General features: G+C 34.7%; 1 protein-coding gene and 1 long non-coding RNA gene across 3 annotated transcripts; one reads left to right on the forward strand and one right to left on the reverse strand.

Annotated features, from left to right (window-relative positions):
* Positions 1-16,405, reverse strand: LOC145599504 (LRR receptor-like serine/threonine-protein kinase FEI 2). Of its 2 annotated transcripts, none has more exons than XM_081655871.1 (14): positions 16,184-16,405; positions 14,776-14,982; positions 13,521-13,656; positions 12,574-12,645; positions 11,117-11,188; positions 8,630-8,701; positions 8,003-8,074; positions 7,848-7,919; positions 7,324-7,400; positions 6,918-7,082; positions 6,468-6,800; positions 3,207-3,452; positions 995-1,128; positions 1-648 (listed from the first exon to the last, which is right to left on the reverse strand). In XM_081655871.1, the coding sequence occupies exons 2-14, from the start codon at positions 14,870-14,872 to the stop codon at positions 430-432; spliced, it is 1,767 nt and encodes a 588-aa protein (XP_081511997.1). In that variant the 5' UTR covers positions 14,873-14,982; positions 16,184-16,405; the 3' UTR covers positions 1-429. The 2 variants fall into 2 exon arrangements, with proteins under 2 accessions (XP_081511997.1, XP_081511996.1); XM_081655870.1 differs by having other exon boundaries at positions 7,312-7,400.
* A 1,114-nt stretch (positions 16,406-17,519) lies between these two features.
* LOC145598049 (uncharacterized) lies at positions 17,520-21,135 on the forward strand. Its single transcript, XR_014103473.1, has 2 exons — positions 17,520-17,789; positions 20,609-21,135. It is a non-coding gene; the product is annotated as an uncharacterized LOC145598049 (long non-coding RNA).
* The last annotated feature ends 54 nt before the right edge of the window (positions 21,136-21,189 follow it).

A 21,189-nucleotide genomic window follows, 5' to 3' on the forward strand; every position in this document is an offset into this window, starting at 1 on the left:
ACAAGAAATGCTGATGAACTAAATTATTCAGGTGATTTCTACTTTACAAAGATGACAAACAAGTAACAGGGTAATCATTTATGGCCAGTAGTGTCTCAATTTGTACAATAAAGTATATACACTTCAACAAATGTTGGAGGAAAAAAAAACAAAAAACAAAACAAAACTATGGTAAATAAATGGATTAACTGCACTCACACAATTTGTCGATACTCAACTTATCCCAATCCTAATCACGAATGGCAAAATTCCACCAGATAGCTTCCCATGGGAACGTCATCTTGCGGAGAATGGCTACTTCCAATTGCCTCAGAGCTCTGAAAGAATGAACAAATAGCAAATGCTGTTTTTGCCACTGCATCACTCCCTCTGCTCTTTAAGAAGTCGCTAGAGAAGAGAAAAATCCCAACACACTGCTCCTCCCATAGCTCAATCAGAATTTGAATCATAAAAATCACTAGGACATGGCGTCATCACTTCAGATTCCAGTACTTGAACTACTCTATGCATGGTTGGTCGATCTTCAGGAGATGAAGAGACACATTGCATAGCCATTGACAACAGGGCGTCAAGGCTTTCCTGCTGCACCCCTTCACAATGTTGATCAACTATCTCTCTTTGTCTATCCTCCGTCACTAGAAAATTCAACTGCAATGAAAGTTGTGTATGAGTGTGCTATTATACACGTGGAATCTTAGCAAAAAAAGGGGGGGTGGGGGGAGGGGCATATTGCAATAATTGCATAAATGTGCATACCTAGATATTTAAAAAAGAAAGGATGCACATAACATAAAATTTATGAAGTTGTTGGGCATGTTCAATAAATCATGAACTGGACCAGAAACATAGTGGAGTAAATCATAATATAGATTATTATCTCATAGAAGGTTTGAAATAGCCACAGTTTTTAATCACACAGATATATGGCCAACAGCCAAAGTACATAAAAAATCAGAAGACGTTAGAACATGAGCATCTGAAAATTATTGCATACCCAACCAACGATATTTAGACCCTTTTCAATGAAAGAGGCATCTGTTGGACGTTTTCCACTCAAGACCTCCAGAACCAAAACACCGAAGCTATAAACATCAGTCTTCTCAGTAGCCCTCCCACTTTGCATATACTCTGTAGGACAAAGTGAAAATTTAGTTAATTAAAAGACCATAGCAAATAATTTTGCTGCTAGTAAAGTTTTTAGTCATTATTACTTCGCATGATACAGACCCACAAAAGTAAAAACTATTTTCCAAGGCATACACTCATTTCAGTTCCACACAAAGTCAGCACTAAACTCTAGATATAAACCAGGCTCCTCATATCAAGCAAGAAAATGCATCTAGGGGGTCATTTGGCCATCAAATCCACGAAAGGAAGCGGCTTAAATTCTTGATGATGCAAATAAAACCAAACTCTAGTGCTTCCCACCACTCCACCAGCCTTAGGCAACTTATTCATTTTACCCTCTTAACCTGAGCTGGACGTGCTGATTCATTATCAATAGTTGTGCATGCAAAAAAATTGGATATCAAATTTATAAACCACTATGTTATGACCACATGAAGCATCATTATATATACTTCCTCCGTTTTTAATTTTAGTTGCATCACTTTGTAAATTGTGGTCTCCTAGGTAATTTTTGGAGATGAGAGAGATAGAGGGTAAAAAAAATGGACCCATGTGATAGGAGAGAGAAAGAGAGTTTATTAACTAAAATGGAAAGTGATGCAACTAATTTGAAACTTCCATTTTAAGAAAGTGATGCAACCAAAAAGAAGCGGAGGGATACTTAATTAATCAGTCAACTAATTAACGAAAGAGAAATGAAGGCAAGGGAAGTGAGGGATACATTTTCCCTTATTTGGATATGACAAGAGAAGGTAAAGAAATGGAGGAATCCATTTTACTTCCCCTATTAATAAACCAAATATTTCCATTGTTGAAAAGATTTAGATAGAAAGTGAAAGGTCACTCTTTCCCTCCCCTCACCTCCCTCTCTTTTCTCTTTTTTACTTCCTATTTCTTTCTCTTTACTATTGTTATCCAAACATAGAGGAAGGGCCTGTTCTGAGCTGAGTTGAGCTGAATTGTTTATGAGAGAAGGAAATTAGGAACTTAAATGAAATGAAATTAAGCTGAAGAGAACAAGGCCGAAGTCTCAATTTGTAACGGATAGTCGAATACCACAAAAATATTCTGTATTAACTATAGTATTGGATGCCACACATGAACAAAAGAGCCATAGAATCACAACTTATGGGCCTTACCACTGACATGCCCCATACCTCCCCTATCCAAAATCAACTAATCTTGCCTGCCCCTCCATTGAGCACCCCAACCCCACCCCAGCTGAATCCCCAAAGACCCCTCAAGCTAAGACATTCCAATCCTACCACCATCATTGGATTTAAGAGTCGCCAGTTCTCCACCACTGCTTCAGCCTAATATACTTGAAAGAGAAGGGGGATTGGACAGATCATTGCACGAATAATGAAGGGTAGGAGGAGTGTGAGGGGAGGGGAGAGAGGAGAGGTGTGGGGAGTCTAAGAGAGTTGGGAAAAAAATTTCAAGAAACAGGAATTGGATGCCTATTCCTCTAGCTCTTGAGCAAACCTTGCCACAATTCAGCAGATCTGTTGGCCAAATCTAAAGGACACTTGGGCATGATCCTACCATAATAATAGGTGGATCACCACGAACCAGTTTAACTTTCATACCATAAGGAGTTTATAGAATTGCTTAGTAAATAACATTAAAAATAACACCCCACTTATGGGATTAAGGCTTTGATTGATTGATTGATTGATTAAGAATAACACCGGATTGGAAAGCTTCCATATCATTATAAGTGGGATTGAGATAAATACAACTCAGTATAAATCACGATGTACGTGGGTTAGGGGAAAACAACACAACATATTTAGTCTACAATTCCTTAGTATTGTGCAAAAAGAAAAATATAGGATACCACAGAAGATATATAATACTTATGATTTTACTAAATATATGCGCCAGAAACAACAAGTGATAAATGTAAGTCTAATTAGATGTGATATCACAACAAGCCTACACATGAACATTTTCAGCATCAGAAAATTTTCGTCGTTGGACACTGGCAACATAAAATGATAAAATCTTGTAGAAATGGATAAGCAGATAATTTATTCATGATATTTAAGTTGAGTTAGTGTCTCAGAATTACCCACCAGGAGCAAGATAACCAAATGTTCCAGCAACAATTGTTGTGATGTGGGATTCCTCATCCTCCAACAACTTAGCCAGTCCAAAATCAGAAACACGGGCCTCAAAATTTGCATCAAGCAATATGTTGCTTGACTTAATATCCCGATGAATTATGCGAGGGGAGCAATCATGGTGCAGGTAGGCCAGCCCTTTTGCTGCCCCCAAAATTACATTCAGGCGCACATCCCAGTCCAGCAGCTCAGATTTCTCTGTAAATCCATCATCACCATTAGCACAATTTTAACTTCAAAATAAAGAAGGTACAAAGGTTAAACAAAATAAATATAAAGGTTTAAATGTTTTCTATTATTGTGTAATGAACTGAGTTCGGTCACTTAGTAAAATCAATGTAACAGCAAGAATTTCTGATATAATAAAGATAAAAGCTTAAGATTAATTGATAATGGTGAAAGGGTTACAAGGATAGGTTAATAGCTTAAGGCTATCAATCTTCAAAAGTGAGTTTAGCTCACAACTCTCTAAGATGAGTGACTTGAGGTCACAACTCTCAACAAGTTTCAATCCAATTTTTGCCTACCTTCTTCTTTCTACCCTCCCTCTATTTATACTAAGGGTACAAACTACTAACCTAATAATACTAGATTTACCAAATTGCCCATACTACATTGATAACTACTAACACACTAATCTACCCATAATACCCTCCCTTAAGTCAATTCATTACATATTGCTATCACAAATCCCAACAAAAACAGATAAATTGCATCAGCAATGGAAGGACACAAGTCTTCTATTGATCACCTTGTGTCCTTTTATGACTACATTCTTTCTTTTTTCACATAAAATTGCTGTCATCCCACCAACGCCAGATGACAGATGGGGATATCTTTTCAAGTGCTGTGTTCTTTACAGATTCTGTTAATGCAAGAGTATATGAAAATCCCTATGGTTAAGACCCATAATCAACATGACCTCAAGGGACATGGCTCTATCATTAGTTTAAAGCATTATATAATGAATTGATGACAATCAGTCAATCCTGACAGACTTAATCTGAGATTTTTTGATGAAATCCCTTCAATAGATTTCCCTTCATAGATTTTTATTCCAGACAAACATACTTCCCTCACACTTTATATTGCCAATACCACCAAAAATACTCTACAACCCCATTCCACAAATTATTCCAACAATCTCAAAGTATAAGTCCAGTTGTTGATCCCCCAAGACAACAAACTGCCTGCCTCCTTCAAACTGAGTAACTCCCACTCTCGTCTTATTCTACAAATCCAAAATGTCAAACTCACTGGGAAAAACCAAGCATTTGGCTTACATAGGAATCTCGAGTGTATAGGTGAGATTAGCTAAGGAAACTCATCTATTTGCCAAAGAACAAGGCCAACAAGCTCCCCCCCCCCCCCCCCCCCCAAAAAAAAAAAAAAAAAAAAAAAAAAAAAAAAAAAAAAAAAAAAAAAACCTAGTAGGAAGAAATACTCTGCCAATAATTTTTAAAATATTAACATCAAAATAAACCCAATGCAATGCTCTTACAGAAGAACCTGCCAATGGCAAGCTAAGAGAGGATGAAACATACACAGCTATAAGCCTACAATGATACAACAATAACAGAAAGGTTCCATATCCTTAATCTGAAACAGAGTACCCATATTCTAATTCATAATCAGGATTAACAAAGAACCCTAAATAGCTTGATGAGCCAATTTATTATAATTAATAATAATCTAAATACAAGAGAGCAACAAATATTTAAGCTCCAAAAGAGTTGGACAACCAACCCATCAGATTTTTCTAACTCAAAACAAATGAACAATTTGCTTTAGCCTTTAGCACAAGAACCCCAAGAGATTAAGAAACATTTCTGTCAATCAGCACATGAACTCATGGGCTTTGGAATCATTTTCTAGACTGAAACCTTTATCAGAGTCTACCCCCTTGTGAAGACCATCTTTCATCACAATTAACACAACATAGATTCAAAACCTGAATTTTGTTGTGAGTCAATACTCAATACTACCCACAATACCCCTGGGTGATGCAAGTTGGTTTCAAGTCTTTTACACACGAACACATCATTACAGTATCATCGTCTCCAAGAGCACCATTAATAGGGTCCTAGGTACTAGTTAGCAATCTCAGTCATACAACAAAGTATGTCTTTTAACCTCGCACACCTCAGCAAATATCCTGGTTCAATAGGATTACCAAAAATATCTACTTATTCCATTTTTGTGATTTTGATCCAAATTGCCAAAATTTTATTCCTCACTTGAATAGAATAGCGGGGTTCTAATTATATATATAAATAAAGCCCTCCAACATCCATCTCGACTTCAAACTATTGCAAAAAAATTAACAGTTCACAGAGCAGCTCTACGAGAAAAATGGTCTATGACTTGTCTGGTTATTAGCACAACTCCAAATGTATATGAATAAGAGGAAATTTAGCTTTCTATTCTTTTTTTTTTTCTTTTTCTTTTTTTTTTTGCTATCTAGCGGATGTTGTGGATGGATATAAATAACCGGATTTGTCCAGAGACGGTCACACATAGTATTTCTCGATGATAGTCTACTCTGCTTGACTTTTGCATTAGGATCCAACATCACTCGCTCTAGAGGTTAGAACATTTTAGAGGCCTGCTCTATAATAAGGCATAGTATAAATACATTCGATCATAGTACACTTGAAAGCACAAGTTCCTTGATAGAAAAAACTCTTTATTTTCCCTTCTCATCTTATTCAAGCATTCAAACCAAAACACAAATTCATTTAAGGACCGCATTGGCCTAGCAAAGGCTGGGGTAGGTTTAATTGTACACAATAACAGTCTTAAGCAGAAAAGATGTCTCCAACTAACCCTTAATTTGAAACGCAACCATCTGATAACTATATAAGTGCACACGGTCCACAGCGCCATTTCATATGAGTCCACTATGATTCAAAGGCCATTGAATAGTGAATATTTAGATTCAATGAAAAAACTTATGTATAATGTAAGATAAATTGCAAGCCATCAGTATCTCTGCATGAATCTTTATTAAACTAGGATGACCTTAATAGTTAATCCTATGCAAAACATGAGCATATGAAACCGCAACAGTCGACATGACAGGGTGGATTACAAATTAATATCATCAGCCATTTCATGGGAATAAAATAAAACCCCTGTATTGGTCCATAAACACAGGTAGTTTACATGTTATTAGACAACGTCCAGATAGATGAGAATGTATAGATATCTTACCATGAAGTGCTTCATCCAAACTACCTCCAGGTAAATAATCATAGATCAACAATTTTGATAAGGGTGAATTGCAATATCCTCTAAGATTTACAAGATATCGGTGTTTGATGCTCCCAAGAATTTCAAGTTCCCTTTCAAAGAATCGGTCAAAACCATCATTCAACTTTACGATTCTCTTCAATGCAAAGACATTACCATCATCCATAGCCAGTTTGTACACGGTCCCAAAGCCACCACAGCCAATTATGTGTTCCTCGTTTAAGTTCTCCAACTTCTTAATAATGTCTTTTGAAGAATATGGAAGGTCTCCATGAAACATCACAATTGATGCACCTGAAGCAACAAAAAGCATGAATTTTATATGCTCAGAATATTTTCAGTGCAAATCAAAGATGATAAATCTCAACAAGGATACATAAAATTTGAAGATAGCCCACAACAGAACAGCACCTCCACTAACATCCATTGCAAGACCTTTGGCATCATTTTTACCAAGCTTCTTATACAAAAAGCATCCCCAGAAACACATTAAAGCCACCAAAAGTAAGGCTCCAACAGTTGCTGATGCGCTAATAAGTAGTCGGCCTGAATACGGCTTCTTGCCATCACCTTGGCCTACATGGTATGATTGAAAATGAACAACTTACAAGGGATTAAAATAAATAAATAAATAAATAAATAAATAAAAAAGAATAAATTGAGCTATAACCAAACAAATGTGACCTGCTCCATGACAATTGTGGCTTTGATTTAAACAGGAGGTGAACCAAGATATGCCTTTAAAATGCATGAATTCTAACACTAAAATTAAAATAAATGCTCACATTTGCACATTCAAGATTACCTGGAGAACTACCTGGAATTCCTCCAATCCCTCCATTCTTGCAAGCCACATCAATTTGCTTACCGCAGAGGCCACGATTTCCTACAAAACTGCATGATCGAAAATATTACGCACAGAAATTGAAAAAAAGGAAATATCATCTGTAGCTGAGAACTGCAACATCAGAAACCAAATTTCCTTAAAATTAAACCCGCACAAAAAGTAGAATGTTGGATACATCAGATCGATGTGAAACATCCAGAAGCCTAAATACTGCAGTCCTGAAGTTACAGACCTATGGTACTTGCAAAGTTGAATCATGGACTAGGTTGTTTAAAACAGGGGGAAAGGAGGGGCAAGAAGAGCATTAATGTCTAAGTCTCTAAGGCAAGATGTGAGAGTACAGCTAACCATGACAACAAGAGCAAAGCTCAGCAAGCAATGCATTATAACTTATAAAACTAAGTGGACAAAAATAGACATAGAACATAGCCATCTGAAAAGAAATCAGGAACATCAAAGAATCTCAAATAGGAATTAAACAACAGCATACTTACGAGTCTTGAGCAAACTTGGCAAGTACACCATCTGACGGTATGGGTCCAACCAGGAAGTTCGTAGACAAATTGCTATGAAACATAAAGACATCAGCTCAATATTGATTCGACACAATTACATGAGCACCTATCTTTGAGTTTGTACAGATACTTACAAAGCAGTGAGTTTGTTTAGTTGTCCAAGTGAAGCAGGAATTGATCCACTGAGTGAATTGCTTGATATATCACTGTGAACACAAAAAACAATCACTTATTATAAATAGTTTAAGAAGATGCATCATCTTAAGTGTTGAAATTTTCACAAGACAGAAAGCCAAGGCTCTACGAAATCAATTTCAAAAGCTAGACAAAAGATGAAATGTAAACAAGGGAAATTGATTGTATGCGTACAAATATTAGGTACAACCTATATAAAAGTTTTGAATATAGCATTTAGGAGATGGCACATCAGATAAAAAGACAGAAACTACCTAAAAGTTTCATTTCCTTGGTCACACTCACATACCATCACACGTCACAATCAAACTAATTACAAACCCACAATACATGTATATATACACAATAAAAAACCAGTGTGAGCTCTCGCTGAGGTGCAGATCAACAACCAATTCACCAAATGACCTTGGAGTTGTTCACAATTATGACAAAAACATGAAAGAACTAAGCTTCTTCCACTATAGAAAGCAGCTGATGGTGTACAGCTTCAACAAAGAACAAAAATTGAATAATATGAACAGAACATCCAGGAAACAAACATTAGAGTATAGTTGAAAATAACTTACAGAGATTGAAGCCCGGTAAGATTCCCCAGCTCGCTGGGAATCTGTTCACTTAAATAGTTGCCTTGCAGGTATCTGTAAAATTGAAGAGAGAAGTATTACCTAACAGCAGTATCCCACATATACTAAAAATAATTAGATCAACAAAAATAACTTAGCAGCCAAATCCTCAATATTGACATTTCCCGACAAAATACTTTAACATTGAGTTCATACAGTCCGAAGATAACTAATGAGGAGCTATACTTTCATCATCCTCTTGACGTCTTCTGAATACTGTTACTCATGACAATTATATGAAGAAGCATATGTTAGAACCCCTTCTACTGGAAAAATTCAATGAACCACTTGATAGCGATGGCGGAATGGCTTAGAGATCAGTGACTTGAAAACAGGAACGTTACCCAGAGTATACTAGAAGTTGTTAATATCAACAATTTGTATTATTCAGTATATAATACCATCTAGTTTCAATATCTTGGCTCTTTTGAATGCAATTAAAAACATTAGGCATTTAATTCTGTTTAGAAAAATATGCAGTCCCAGCTAGATTATTTCTAAGAAAATACGAACTACAGAGATACCAAAAATCAACTAGGCCAACATCTTATCTGCATCAACTTTTAATTGAGCTCCAATTATCCATAGTTCTTAACCAAGCCTGGTAACACGGAAATTTGATTTTCTTATTTCCTACTAAGCAGGAAAGCCACATATACTGCACAAACAAAGAAGAGAAAGCAAGACAAGCTACACAGCCTTCAAACACTAGATCACTTAGATACTTTGCCAAATATGCTATCCAAATATAGACCAAAGAGGCAAAGAGATGCCCATAACCAAAAGTGCCAACATTGAGAATCCACATCATCTGTTAAAAGCTCCAATGACCCAAAGTTCCTAACCAAGTGAGGTAACAAAAAATTTGAAATCCTGATAATCTCCAAAGCAGGTAAACCACAAATCATGCTAGATACTTCTCCAAATTCTCTTTGTCCAACACTTATAATCCAAAATCTTTCACTTGCAAGCAGCATTGTCAAAGTTGTCTAATTACATGATATACTCTGCAGCTGAACAGTGTCAAAATATTTCCTATCCAGTTGCACCCTTCCTTACAAAATAATTCTACTCCCTTAATAGTATGTAAATGGACATTCATCGATAAATGGAACTTCTTAGACAAGATCTCAAGAATCTATACTATATATTAAAAGGCGTTCCTTTTAAGGGAACGATGATATTAAAAGGAGTTCCTTTTAAGGGAACGGTGCCACGTGGCACTATTCAAAGTATATGCGCCATGTCACAATGTCACGTCACTATAAAGATTTATGCACCACTTAAGCTTGCCACTTCATTTAACAAAATAAATTATGCCTTGACCTAGATTCAAACCCGTAACCTCCGAACCAACTTTTCTTAATGTTTTAAACTTCACATAACATTTTATTTATATATTCCTTTCACTTATTAAGTAAATTAGAGGTTATATAATTCATTTATTTTACACAAGATTAGAAAATAAATACATATGAGGTAAAAAATAAAAAAAAAATAAAAAATAAAAAATGACACCGAAGCAACGGCCGGACCACACTCTAGCTATACAAACAGTCAAACATAACTATCAAATTAAAGAAGTACAAACTAGCAACCAGGCGAGACCACACACTAGTTATATACCTAATATGTGTCCTTGATTATACCAGCTTACACTAGGACACAAGTGAGCAGTCTCAAAACTGCCCATCCAATTTGACACAGAATCTTTATCTTGATACCAAATAGAGGATAGGCAGCCATCCAAATACAGGCCAATTGACCAGATTGGTAAATAAAAAAGACCTCTAGCGACAATTTGCTAAAAAAACTTACTCTGGCGACAATTTGGTAAAAAAAACCTAACCATATGCGACAATTTGGTAAAAACAATAAACTCCAACGACATTTAGACAATAAAAATCAATTTTTTTTCCCAACAAACTTTTTAAAAATCATAATTTAATTTGTTTTTGTGTTTTAAATTTATTTTTCCTTTCAAAATTTTGAATAACTATGTCATCTCCTTTTTACTTTGCTAAATCCCGATACCAAATTTATTTCCTACCCCTTTTTAAAAACATTTCGTTAATAGGGGGTATGAAACTTAAGTGAAAATTGATACTTAACATGTTTTTTTCTTGAAATTGTTATTTCTATAAAAAAAAAAAAAAAAAGGATTGGTAAAAAAACCACGAAAAACGAACTAAATTAAGTATTCGCGAGTAATTTAATGAAAATTTTTGTATTTTTTGGGTTAAATGTCGCCTGAGATAATTTTATTTACCAAATTGTCGCTTAGGGTAAATATTTTTTACCAAATTGTCGCCGGAGTTATTTTTTTTTTACCAAATTGTCGCTAAGGGTCTTTTTTATTTATCAATTTGGTCAATTGGCCTCCAAATACAACAAATTTAAAGTAACAAAATAAATAGCTCTGTGACTTACAGTGCTTGCAGCCTTGTACAATTTCCCAGTTCTGAAGGAATTTTTCCATAAAAATTGTTGTTATTAAGTGCCCTGGAAAACAGGCAAATGATGGAAATTAATTTTTATTAATTACTAATATCTAAGACAAATGTATATGATAAGACAATTGATCTGCCATAATTCATAAAAGTGTACAAAACATCACTTTTAGAAGACAAATCATCAATCAACATCCTAGCAGGGCTAGCACTATTCAATTATCTGAGTATCACATATCATGAAATTCAACAAAACCCCGATTCCTCTTTGTTTTGCATCAAAAACCCTCTATGCACTGTCCTCAAAATTACCATACCCAACAAGCATACATGTTAAAGAAACATTTTTCTCAGGCAATTCATTGAACTCCTTATGTGCATCCTCAATTGATTTTACATTATGCATAAAAATCACCCAATCTCGAACCCACATTTACATCATCCTTAATCTCAATTAACAACCCATGAAACCCTACCCCAAACAAAATAAAATTATAAAAATTTCAATTCCTTGGTATCTTAAAACTCACAATACTCGCTCTGTTTTAACACAAAATTAAACATAAGTATTTTAATACTTCTTTTTCTTCCGGAATTGCATACTGAAACTGAATTTTCATCTAGTTTTCTAGAGTTGCTGCAAAGATTTGGAAAAAAAAAAACTTTAGTACTATAAATCCATGCAGCCACCAAAAGAAAAGGAGGGGAAAAAATAACACGTTACCTATGAATTGCTTAAATGAGTGAGTTTATTATGGAGGTTCCCATTGTAATTTGCAACAGAAATCCTTCTATTAGAGTTGAAATTTGAAGGCTGATAGGATTTGATCAATTAATTTGAGGATTGACAATGATATTTGAGGAGAATTGAAAAGAGAGAGAGAAAAAACAAAGTAAATAAGGAGGGAAATCGGGTGGGAAAAACAATGATAAATCTTCATTTAAGGTCATGTGGCTTGCACAAGGAAGGGTCAACGCCTGAAAATATTTGGTCAACAACTAGAATCTGGATAAGGTGCCATAATACAACAGAAAGTATAATATAAGGTAGCTTACAATATTTTTAATATTAAGTAGTTTTTCACAAAAAAAAAAAAAAAAAAAAAAAAAAAAAAAAACTGGTTTTTTTAAGGTAGTTTCTCACAAATTTTCCTAATAAGAAATTCATATAAAGGAGTATACATATATGTAGTGTGCTAAACAAAAGCAAACGAATGAAAAGAATCTTTGTGGATGACCATGAGAGAAATATCAGGCTTTAGTTTTATTGTTGTTGTAAATAAAGTCATAAATTCATCAATACATGTGTGCGTGTGTGTCCAATTAGGTATATACATGAACACATGCACATAATTGATCCTAAACAAAATTATTCAGGACAAAAGCTAAACTAGAAATGGAATAAAGCCAATAATGAAAGTGACGCGAGTTACTTACAAGATCTCCAATTGGTCAAGCTTCCCAATATCAGGAGGTATTTGTCCACTCAACTTATGGTGTGAAAGATTCCTAGAAGTAAAGACATGAAAACAAACATCATTTATAGCCAACAAAACCCGCAATAAGGAAAATAGACAATGCTACAAGAGGTGGAATAGAAATTGAACATGTTGCAAGCACAAACGTATAAAGATAACAAGAATATAAATTTGATGCAAATTGTGAGCCCCAAATGTAGTACACTATGTCACCCATACACGTCATCAATATAAGCCCATGAATTTTAACTCCTTAATTGTCACAAAGTAACTAATAAGATTTCAAGAAGTGACTGAAATTAACATTCGTCAAACCTTAGCGCAAGAGAGGAGTAGGAAAAAACCTCAAATTTCTGATGACAAATTGAAGATTATATCCACAACAATTACTTCCTTCATTGCTTTACAATTGCACTATTTGAGTATCACACTTACCAAAACACAAGTTTAAATATATATTAGTAAAAAGTTGATATTGAAAGTGAAAAATCAAGACAAATCGAACAAGAACCCACATGCCTATACTTTTTTCTTGCCTAAAAATCACAAAAATAAAATAAATAAAATAAAAATAAATAAATAAATATGGTTGAATTTGTGAATTATTCAAATTTTCAAATGGTTAATATTCAAAGAGTGAAGGAGGCACGATTTTTCTTAATCAGCAAAGATTAAACAGGTATAAATACAGGAAACAAGGCAACGAATTGAGTCGTATGAAAGTAATGCTCCATCCATTTTATCTCAAACTACTGGGAGCCCTAACCTCTTATCATGTACATATATATTTAAAATCCGACCTCACATATCCAGGGTTAGATGTCTTAAGCTCATGCTTCTGGTGTTTTGTAAAAACAAGCCACATGCAATACTCTTAAAGGTTACGAATTTATCACCAAAACTTACAATTGTATAACCCGCCTGGATTTCTCATTGCATGTCACTCCTTTCCACCTACATGGATCAGGATCTTCAGGTCTCCACTTTTGAAGAATACCATCTGAGTTGGGAACTGATGTTCTAAAATTCACAAGGGCCTCACCTGCATGTATAAAAACAGATCAACATGATTTTAGTAATAAAAAAATGAGCAAGAAAACCCTTGGGTTCTCTAGGCAATATATTGTTTTCCAGTCAACAGACACAGATATACAGCATGCAATTCCAAGATAAAGAAGTGGCAGGCAATACATGGACGATTATGGCAGCTACGACATAAAGTGATAAATTTCAAACGCCAAGATGGTATATGATCACTTTAAGTGATTCCACGTATTTACACCTGAAAAAAGCATTATAATTACTAAATGAAAAGCTTTTGACATTTGCAAAAACCAAAATTATGAACATATATCATTTCTACGTGAATAACAATTAGAAGTGCCAAAAATTGTATTAAATGTGGCAGCTAATGATGGACTCTATATCATCACAGACTAACAGCACATACTGAACAACAGATTTATAATTCCTCAACATATGTCAAGAAGTGCACTATACATGAAAGAGGAAACACCATAATAATTTGATGCATTAATAAATCCATTACAAATTGATTTGTATATGGAGCAAACATGTGGCTCATCTATAAGTTCCTAAATCCCTTTACACTATTTCTTAAGAGGTGAAGATGGACTGACTTGACACCTCCTGTTTATAGTTTAGACAGGTTTCTGCCTCTTAACGAGTTTGTTTTGTTGATTTTGAATTTCCCCGTTAAATACTTCTAATAGCACAAATTTAGAAAAATAGGACCTAGGATGCAAGGTTTAGATCAGCTTGAACCTATTTCAATCATCAATAAAATAATAATACAGTGTAAAAAAATATTTTTCTGTTTTAATAATTTAATATCACAAAACATTTCAATAAAAATTACATTAATAACATCCACCTGATGTAAATTATTTATAATATAGGAAATGAGGTCATACATACCCTGTATAAGGGGGGCATGTCCTGACAGGAGGCAAATTATGGGTGATATCATTTAAGACAAACATTTAAATATTATTTATAATATATCTCATAGGAAAAAGAGGTCGGCAGAGGCTCAGTGTAAAGTTCATGTCCTAGATTCCTTACAAAAGGCAAATAAACTTCTGCAGACTCAGTCAGTGGTAAGAAAACAAGAAATGGGCAATAAAGAAACAAAACCTACCGTCAGGACTGAGAGCTCTGCTACCAGCGACCAGAATGCATATCACTACAGCAAATACATTGTACATGTGACCAAGTCTCAACTGAACAATTTCCATGGCGGAGAAAGCAAAGCATGATAAGAACACAGTATATCATCTGATATACCCTATTATAGTGTCTCTTTCTGCTCCGCATATCGTCATTACAAGTTTTATCTATCAAATAACTGCAAAGAATAACAGAGAAGATCAGCAATACAATAATGAGTATATGTACGATGTACCCAACAACCATGTTTAAGATCATTAATGTCAGATAGCATAAGGCATAAGATTTTAAGTCAACATTTATCACTCCCAAAGTATGCAAAGGGAGAATATAAGCACCACTATTTTTAAGAAAAACATAGAATACACAGTATAAGTTAACATGTTCATTAGTACCTCAAATCTTAAAAATGGACACGAAATGTAATACACAAACATAACAGATAGCGACAAAAAGAACTACCACTTGGACATGTCAGACATAGATGATTTGCTTACATAATGAAAGCTTAGAGAGGCAAATTCAAGGTAAAGCAATGACATTGGATAGAGGGACAGGTTACAGCTCTGAAATCCCATGATCAAAAACTACCAGTCCTTAAAACAAGTAATATACATTGATCCACTCAAAGCAGCCACACCAATTAGCCAAAATCACAATATTGTCAACATCTTTCTCACTATAACCTCGACCTCAGAATGACAAAGACCATATTAACTCACAAGTCAAATAGCAAGGGGCAATCTCATTCATCTGGGACATAAAAATAAAAATTAAAAAGAAACACAATCAGAAAGATAACTTCAACACAAGGCACAAAATTTCCAACTGCATTTAATGTTGTAGCAACCACTAAAACACAATCAGAAAGATTAGGAAGCCTCTAACTGCATTAATAATATTGTAGCAACCACTTAACAATAATCAGAAAGATTAGGTAGCTCAAATTGATCAAGTAAAAGACTCGGGGCGATCCAATTCTAACCCGTTAAACCGCCTCAAAATCCCATCAAAACCTCCGATTGCACTTCAGCGTACCAATGCAGCTTAATTCTTCAAGTATGACTCGTAGAATAGCTCTCAAGCTCCACAATCATTTACAATAACCAAAATTCAGTAAACAGCTAATTTTCTTCACTAAATTCCACCAAACAATTTAACATAAACCCTAAAACCCTTAAAAATACTTAAATTAAACCAAATTCACTATACTCAGTAAATCCTACACTACTCTAACTAAAAATCAAGCACAATCACATCAAAATAAAAAAGGTTAACCCTAAAAACAAGAAAAATCATCAATTGAACAAAAAACCGAAATCCTTAACAAAATTAAACTCAAAATTAAGCAATTGATTCGCAAAATATCAAGTAATTACCTCCAAAATGATCGAAATCTGAGATGCAATTTTCTTCACTGAAAATGCATCTCAGATACGAAAAAAATCGGTGGAAAAAATGCAACTTCCAGAAGTTTCTCCGATAATCCGCAACTAAGAACAACACCTTAATTGCAGTGAATTCGAGGAGAGAGAAAATCGATGATGATGATAATGGCGAAGAGAGAGAAAGAGTTGAGAGAGTGTAAAGTGAGAAGAGAGAGAAAGTGAGTGAGGAAGATGCTCTATGAACTGAGACGAGCCAATGAGAGGAGAGAGAGTTGGCACGTGCAAGGAGGATGTTCCGCACGTGCAACCGACGTCGTTTAAGTACAATCATTTGTAGTAAGTAGAGTGGATTACTGTATTATTATGGAGTAGGAGTACTAATACTATAGTACTTCGTTGTAATCAATCATTGGAAATGTCTATACTGTCCTTTGACTTTTGTTTCAAATTCGTATATATGACGGCGGTAGTTTGGGATGGGGGGTGGTGACGGCGGTGGCGTCACTAAGCTCATTATGACGAGGAGGGTGGTGGTAAGGAGGAGCAAAGGTGAGCCAAGGCTTAAGGTTTTTATGTACGTATTTTACCTTTTTTATTTACTTGTAAGTAAGCACTTCATAATTCCGTATTTAGTGTTAATTTGAAACTTTAAATTCAATTAATTAGATCATAGTAGTTAATTTTATACTTTTTTTAAATGCATTGTTTTTTAATCAACATGTGGCTTTACAAATGTACTCCGTAGTAATAATATGATGCCAAAAACGAATGTGAAGTTAATTAAAAATAAGTATTTGGTTATTTCTTTTATATTGTACTTTTTTTTAATAACTATTTCTCTTATACTTCATTTTCTTCTTTAACATTGATAACTATTGAGTTATGATTCAACAATTTTCAAGACCAATCCAATTATTTTAGATTTTGTATATTACCGATCCAAACAAAAGTTAGGCTAATAATTGTTTTTAGTACTTATTAACCATTGATAATTTGATATACATCTTACAAGTGCTTTTCTACTCCGTATATACCAATTTTATCTTGTTACTTTAGCGTCTACAATACACCTTACTAATACAAGCTATATTGGCAATATGTGCCCAAACACCTTAACAAAATATTACATAATGGATGTGTGCCAATATCATAACAGCTTACCTAGACCTTATCAAACAATTAACAACACTTTCTTTAACATAAAATACTGAGTATGAAGTATTTATTTATCTATATACTCCGAAAAAATTACTCCGTATTATATATCACACAAGAGAAATTAAAGGTGGGATATAAAGGTCATTTTTTAACTACGAGTACATAACAATTCCCCCTTATTTAAGTGTTCCGCTTGGTGGGGGGTGTCTGGTGGCGAAGGCCGAAGGGGCAGATCAGAGAGGAGACATAACTCTGACCACAAAGATCGAAACTTGAAACCAACGCAACCCTTTCTTGGTGTTCCCCAATTCAAGAAATGACAAGAGGAAAGCAAAAGATCGAAGCTCAGAAAAAAAATGCTGAAAAAAATTCTAAGTCTAAGGGTTCCCAGATTGAAGCTCGTGCTGTTGGCCTCAAAGTCGTCTGTCCCATCTGCAAGGTTCGCTTCATTCTATCATTTTTCAATTTCAATCTTTGCAATTTGATCTTTTTATGAATGTTTTTTGTAATTTTTTTCCATCTGGATTGTCTGAATTTTGTGTCAATTTTGGAGTATGAATGAATGATTTTCTGGGTAATTGAATTGTTCTTTTGTTGTTGGAATCGATGTGAATCTGATTTTAATTACTAGTAGTGGGTAATAGTTGGTCAATTTTGCTGAATGGATTAGATAGGAAAAGCAAGTGTCATCCTTTTTTGATAGTATTGTACTCCTCTGCTAGTAAAATAGTTGTCAGCACTGTTCTGACCCCTATTGAACAGAAGGTCTCAACTTTTTCCGGACATTGTGAAATAGTATAAGTAATAGTTTTTTCGAATGAATTATGTTGGTAATCAAAGGATTAATTGTGACGGTAACAAGATATGGGCTAGATAAGGGGAAGGTTCGTGTACCATGGCTGTTTTTGTGGGATGCAAAAGCTGTGGTTGGTTTGTTAAGAGAGTTCATGGGATAAATGTTAGAAGGCTAGTTGAGGCGGTGAGAGTGAGATGGTTATGCTTGGCTGCTTGCATGTCAATTCATATTTCAACCCCATAAACTAGAACCAGTAGGTCTATCTGTAAGACTGTAATAGAGAAAAAATATACATTTTTACCAAAAAGTGTCCTGTAAACGATGGCAATTTATGGGGTAATGTTTGGACTTTGGATAAGGTAGATCCCATTCAGTAATCAAGTTTTGATTTCCTATTCTTTTCTTTTTTTTTTTCTTTTTTCAAAATATGCCAGTGGTTCCAGTGAGGGCTAAGGGTTTACGAATGCAAGTATAAAATGATATTGATGAACATTCATTATATGTGTCTGCAATTGATACCCTCCCTTTTTCCTATATTATAACCTATACGCTAAAAATTGGTACAAGTATAATAATTGTGTACAAGTAACATGAGGTACCAAATTAATCCTTTGTTTTTTTTACTACCTGTTTTACTTCACAAACTGATATATTAGATAGTTCTAGTTATTTCTTATGGCAATCACTTTTTTGTCAGTACCAAAGAATCACTGTTTAATGACCTCTCATACATTTCTAAAGATGTTAAATTAAGAAGTTTCTTGTTCTTTCACCATGTGATCGATAACATAAAAGGCAGTAGAAAATATGTGATGGGATGTTGGATCCTTGTATTTTGTTCAGAGTATTGATATTAACCAGGCCAATGTCATTTGATAGCAAGACTATGCAAGCCCTTACGGGAGCTCATGAAGTGTATTTCCTTGTCTTGCACAAGTTAGTAGAATCCCTAGCCTCTTGAGATGGAGCTCACGAAGTGGTTGAAAAAAGTTTTTTGAGGTTGAAAATGTTTTGGAATGCACTGTTCATTATTTTACTGCGTTCAAAGGTGGATGCCACAGCTTAGTTAAATGAGTTACATCACTTAGTATTCCCAGCTACAGACTCCTTTGTTGCATTGCTCTATATGCGAAGGGGGCCACTGTATTTAAATTATTAGATTGAGCACTAATTAACTGAGGTGATTATGTTATATATGAAGGGAATATCACACCAAAAACACTGCATTATGAATGGTGGATGCCACATGCCAGTATGCCTCAGTGAATGTTAACAACGAGCTGCATCACATAGTGCTCTTCGCATCTATAACCTCCTCTGGTGCACTCCAGCAACCTTAGTCTGTTGTTTGCCCCAAATTTATTGCAGCCTCCTTTTTTATGTAGTGTTGTGGATATTTGTTTGAGTTGGTCATAAACTTTTTTTCTTACTATCGTCTATGTTGTATTGTGGTATAGACTTATGTAAACAAGAAGTGTGCATGCCTTAACAGTGGCAGCTGTTAGACTATTCCTCACACACTAGATGAATTGCCAAGATTGTATTTTTATCACCCTGAACCTGGCTTCTGGTCTTGCACATCATAATGTAAACAGGGTCTGTCAGCGAACTCAGCGTTAACTGACCTGAGTGAGATTGAGGGTACTATTTTTTTCTTGATTTGCATATTGCTGGTGGTTAGTTAATTAATATTCTGTATCTTATTAGTAGAGATGTGAAAAAATATGTGGTCAATATCCTTGTGTTGCTCTGCTGCAATGAGCCAAGGACTATGACTGTTTATGAGGTGCTCTATTTTTGTGTTGCTTGAATGACGGAGTCAACTTGCTCATAGTTTTAAGGGAGACATAAATCTCTAGTATTGTGATTTGTGGCAAATTGGCAATATAGACAGATGAATGTTGTTTTCTTTGATCCTTTGCTTAAGAGGTGTATTGATGTATATAGTATATAATGACTATTTGAATGGTTAAACTGAAAAAAATCCCTAGTGCTTCACAAGTTTGTGTTATTGTAATTTCTTTACTGCTCATGATCCCCCACTTGTTCAATTTTGGCTAAAGGAGCAATGGGTTTGGAGACCCTCTGGTAGCTCATTGCAAATCTCTCTTTTTGCCTCTTGTTTTTCCTAGTACCTTTATCTGCTGTTTTGTTCCTACTCCTTAGCCGTCAACCCATCCTTCTTTTGGTTTTTTCCATATCGATCCGTGGTTACCCTTTTTTTTTTCTTTTTCTGTGGGGTAGGTATTATTAACTACTCATTGGCTTTAAAAATCAATTTGATCTTGTGAGAACATAAGCAATGGACTTTTTAATTTCTTTCCACTGATTTAACTGTTTTGATTTGTATATTTTCTCTCGTTCTTTACTATTTGGTATTTACCATGGAAGTAAAAGTAGCTGATGCTCTAGCTTTCCATTCCATGTTATTCAGTGTGTGTGTTTGTTTCTGGCTTTTGCAGGCACTTCTAGCAAATGAAAAACAGCTTGTTGATCACTATGGCTCAAAACATCCCAAGGAAAAGCCACCAAGCAACTCAAGTTGACACAACAGCATAGACCAGTTTTTATGGTGTAGAAAATCCTCCATAATACTGGTTATTTGTCGAAATTGTACCCGAATATATATGCTTGGTACTAAATACAATTACTTTGTGGTTGTTTCCTGTTTAAAATAATTCAGGGGACCTAGACTTAAACCAATTTCCTTTGAAAATTATGCAACTAGATCCGTATATTTTGTGCATGTTTTTCAGAAAGGCATTGCATATTAGCATTATGTTGATCAGTATTCCTTCAAAAACAGAATTTGTGGCTTATTGCCTTCACCAAGAGGTTGTGTGCCTTGTGCATGACTAATTTCGAAAATGATTTCTCCTAAACTTCTTAAAGAGCAAATTTTCATGTACAAAGTTACAAATCTGTTGAGAATTTTAAACATTGATGGTCTATCAATTAAGAATGGTATACTATGAAGTAATATTTGTAAGATTGTTATTACTGTACTGTTTTGACACATTAAATTGTAGGAGTAATATTTGTA

Source organism: Chenopodium album, chromosome 20 (assembly GCF_948465745.1).
Source record: "Chenopodium album chromosome 20, dcCheAlbu1.1, whole genome shotgun sequence".
Taxonomy (NCBI): domain Eukaryota; kingdom Viridiplantae; phylum Streptophyta; class Magnoliopsida; order Caryophyllales; family Amaranthaceae; genus Chenopodium; species Chenopodium album.

Coding starts and splice junctions, on each gene's coding strand:
- LOC145599504 (XM_081655870.1), bottom strand. CDS start 14,872: ATGGAAATTGTTCAGTTGAGACTTGGTCACATGTACAATGTATTTGCT. Junction 7,401..7,847: donor GCCAAGTTTGCTCAAGACTC/GTAAGTATGCTG, acceptor TCGATCATGCAG/TTTTGTAGGAAATCGTGGCC. Junction 3,453..6,467: donor TTTGGATGAAGCACTTCATG/GTAAGATATCTA, acceptor ATGGATTTACAG/AGAAATCTGAGCTGCTGGAC.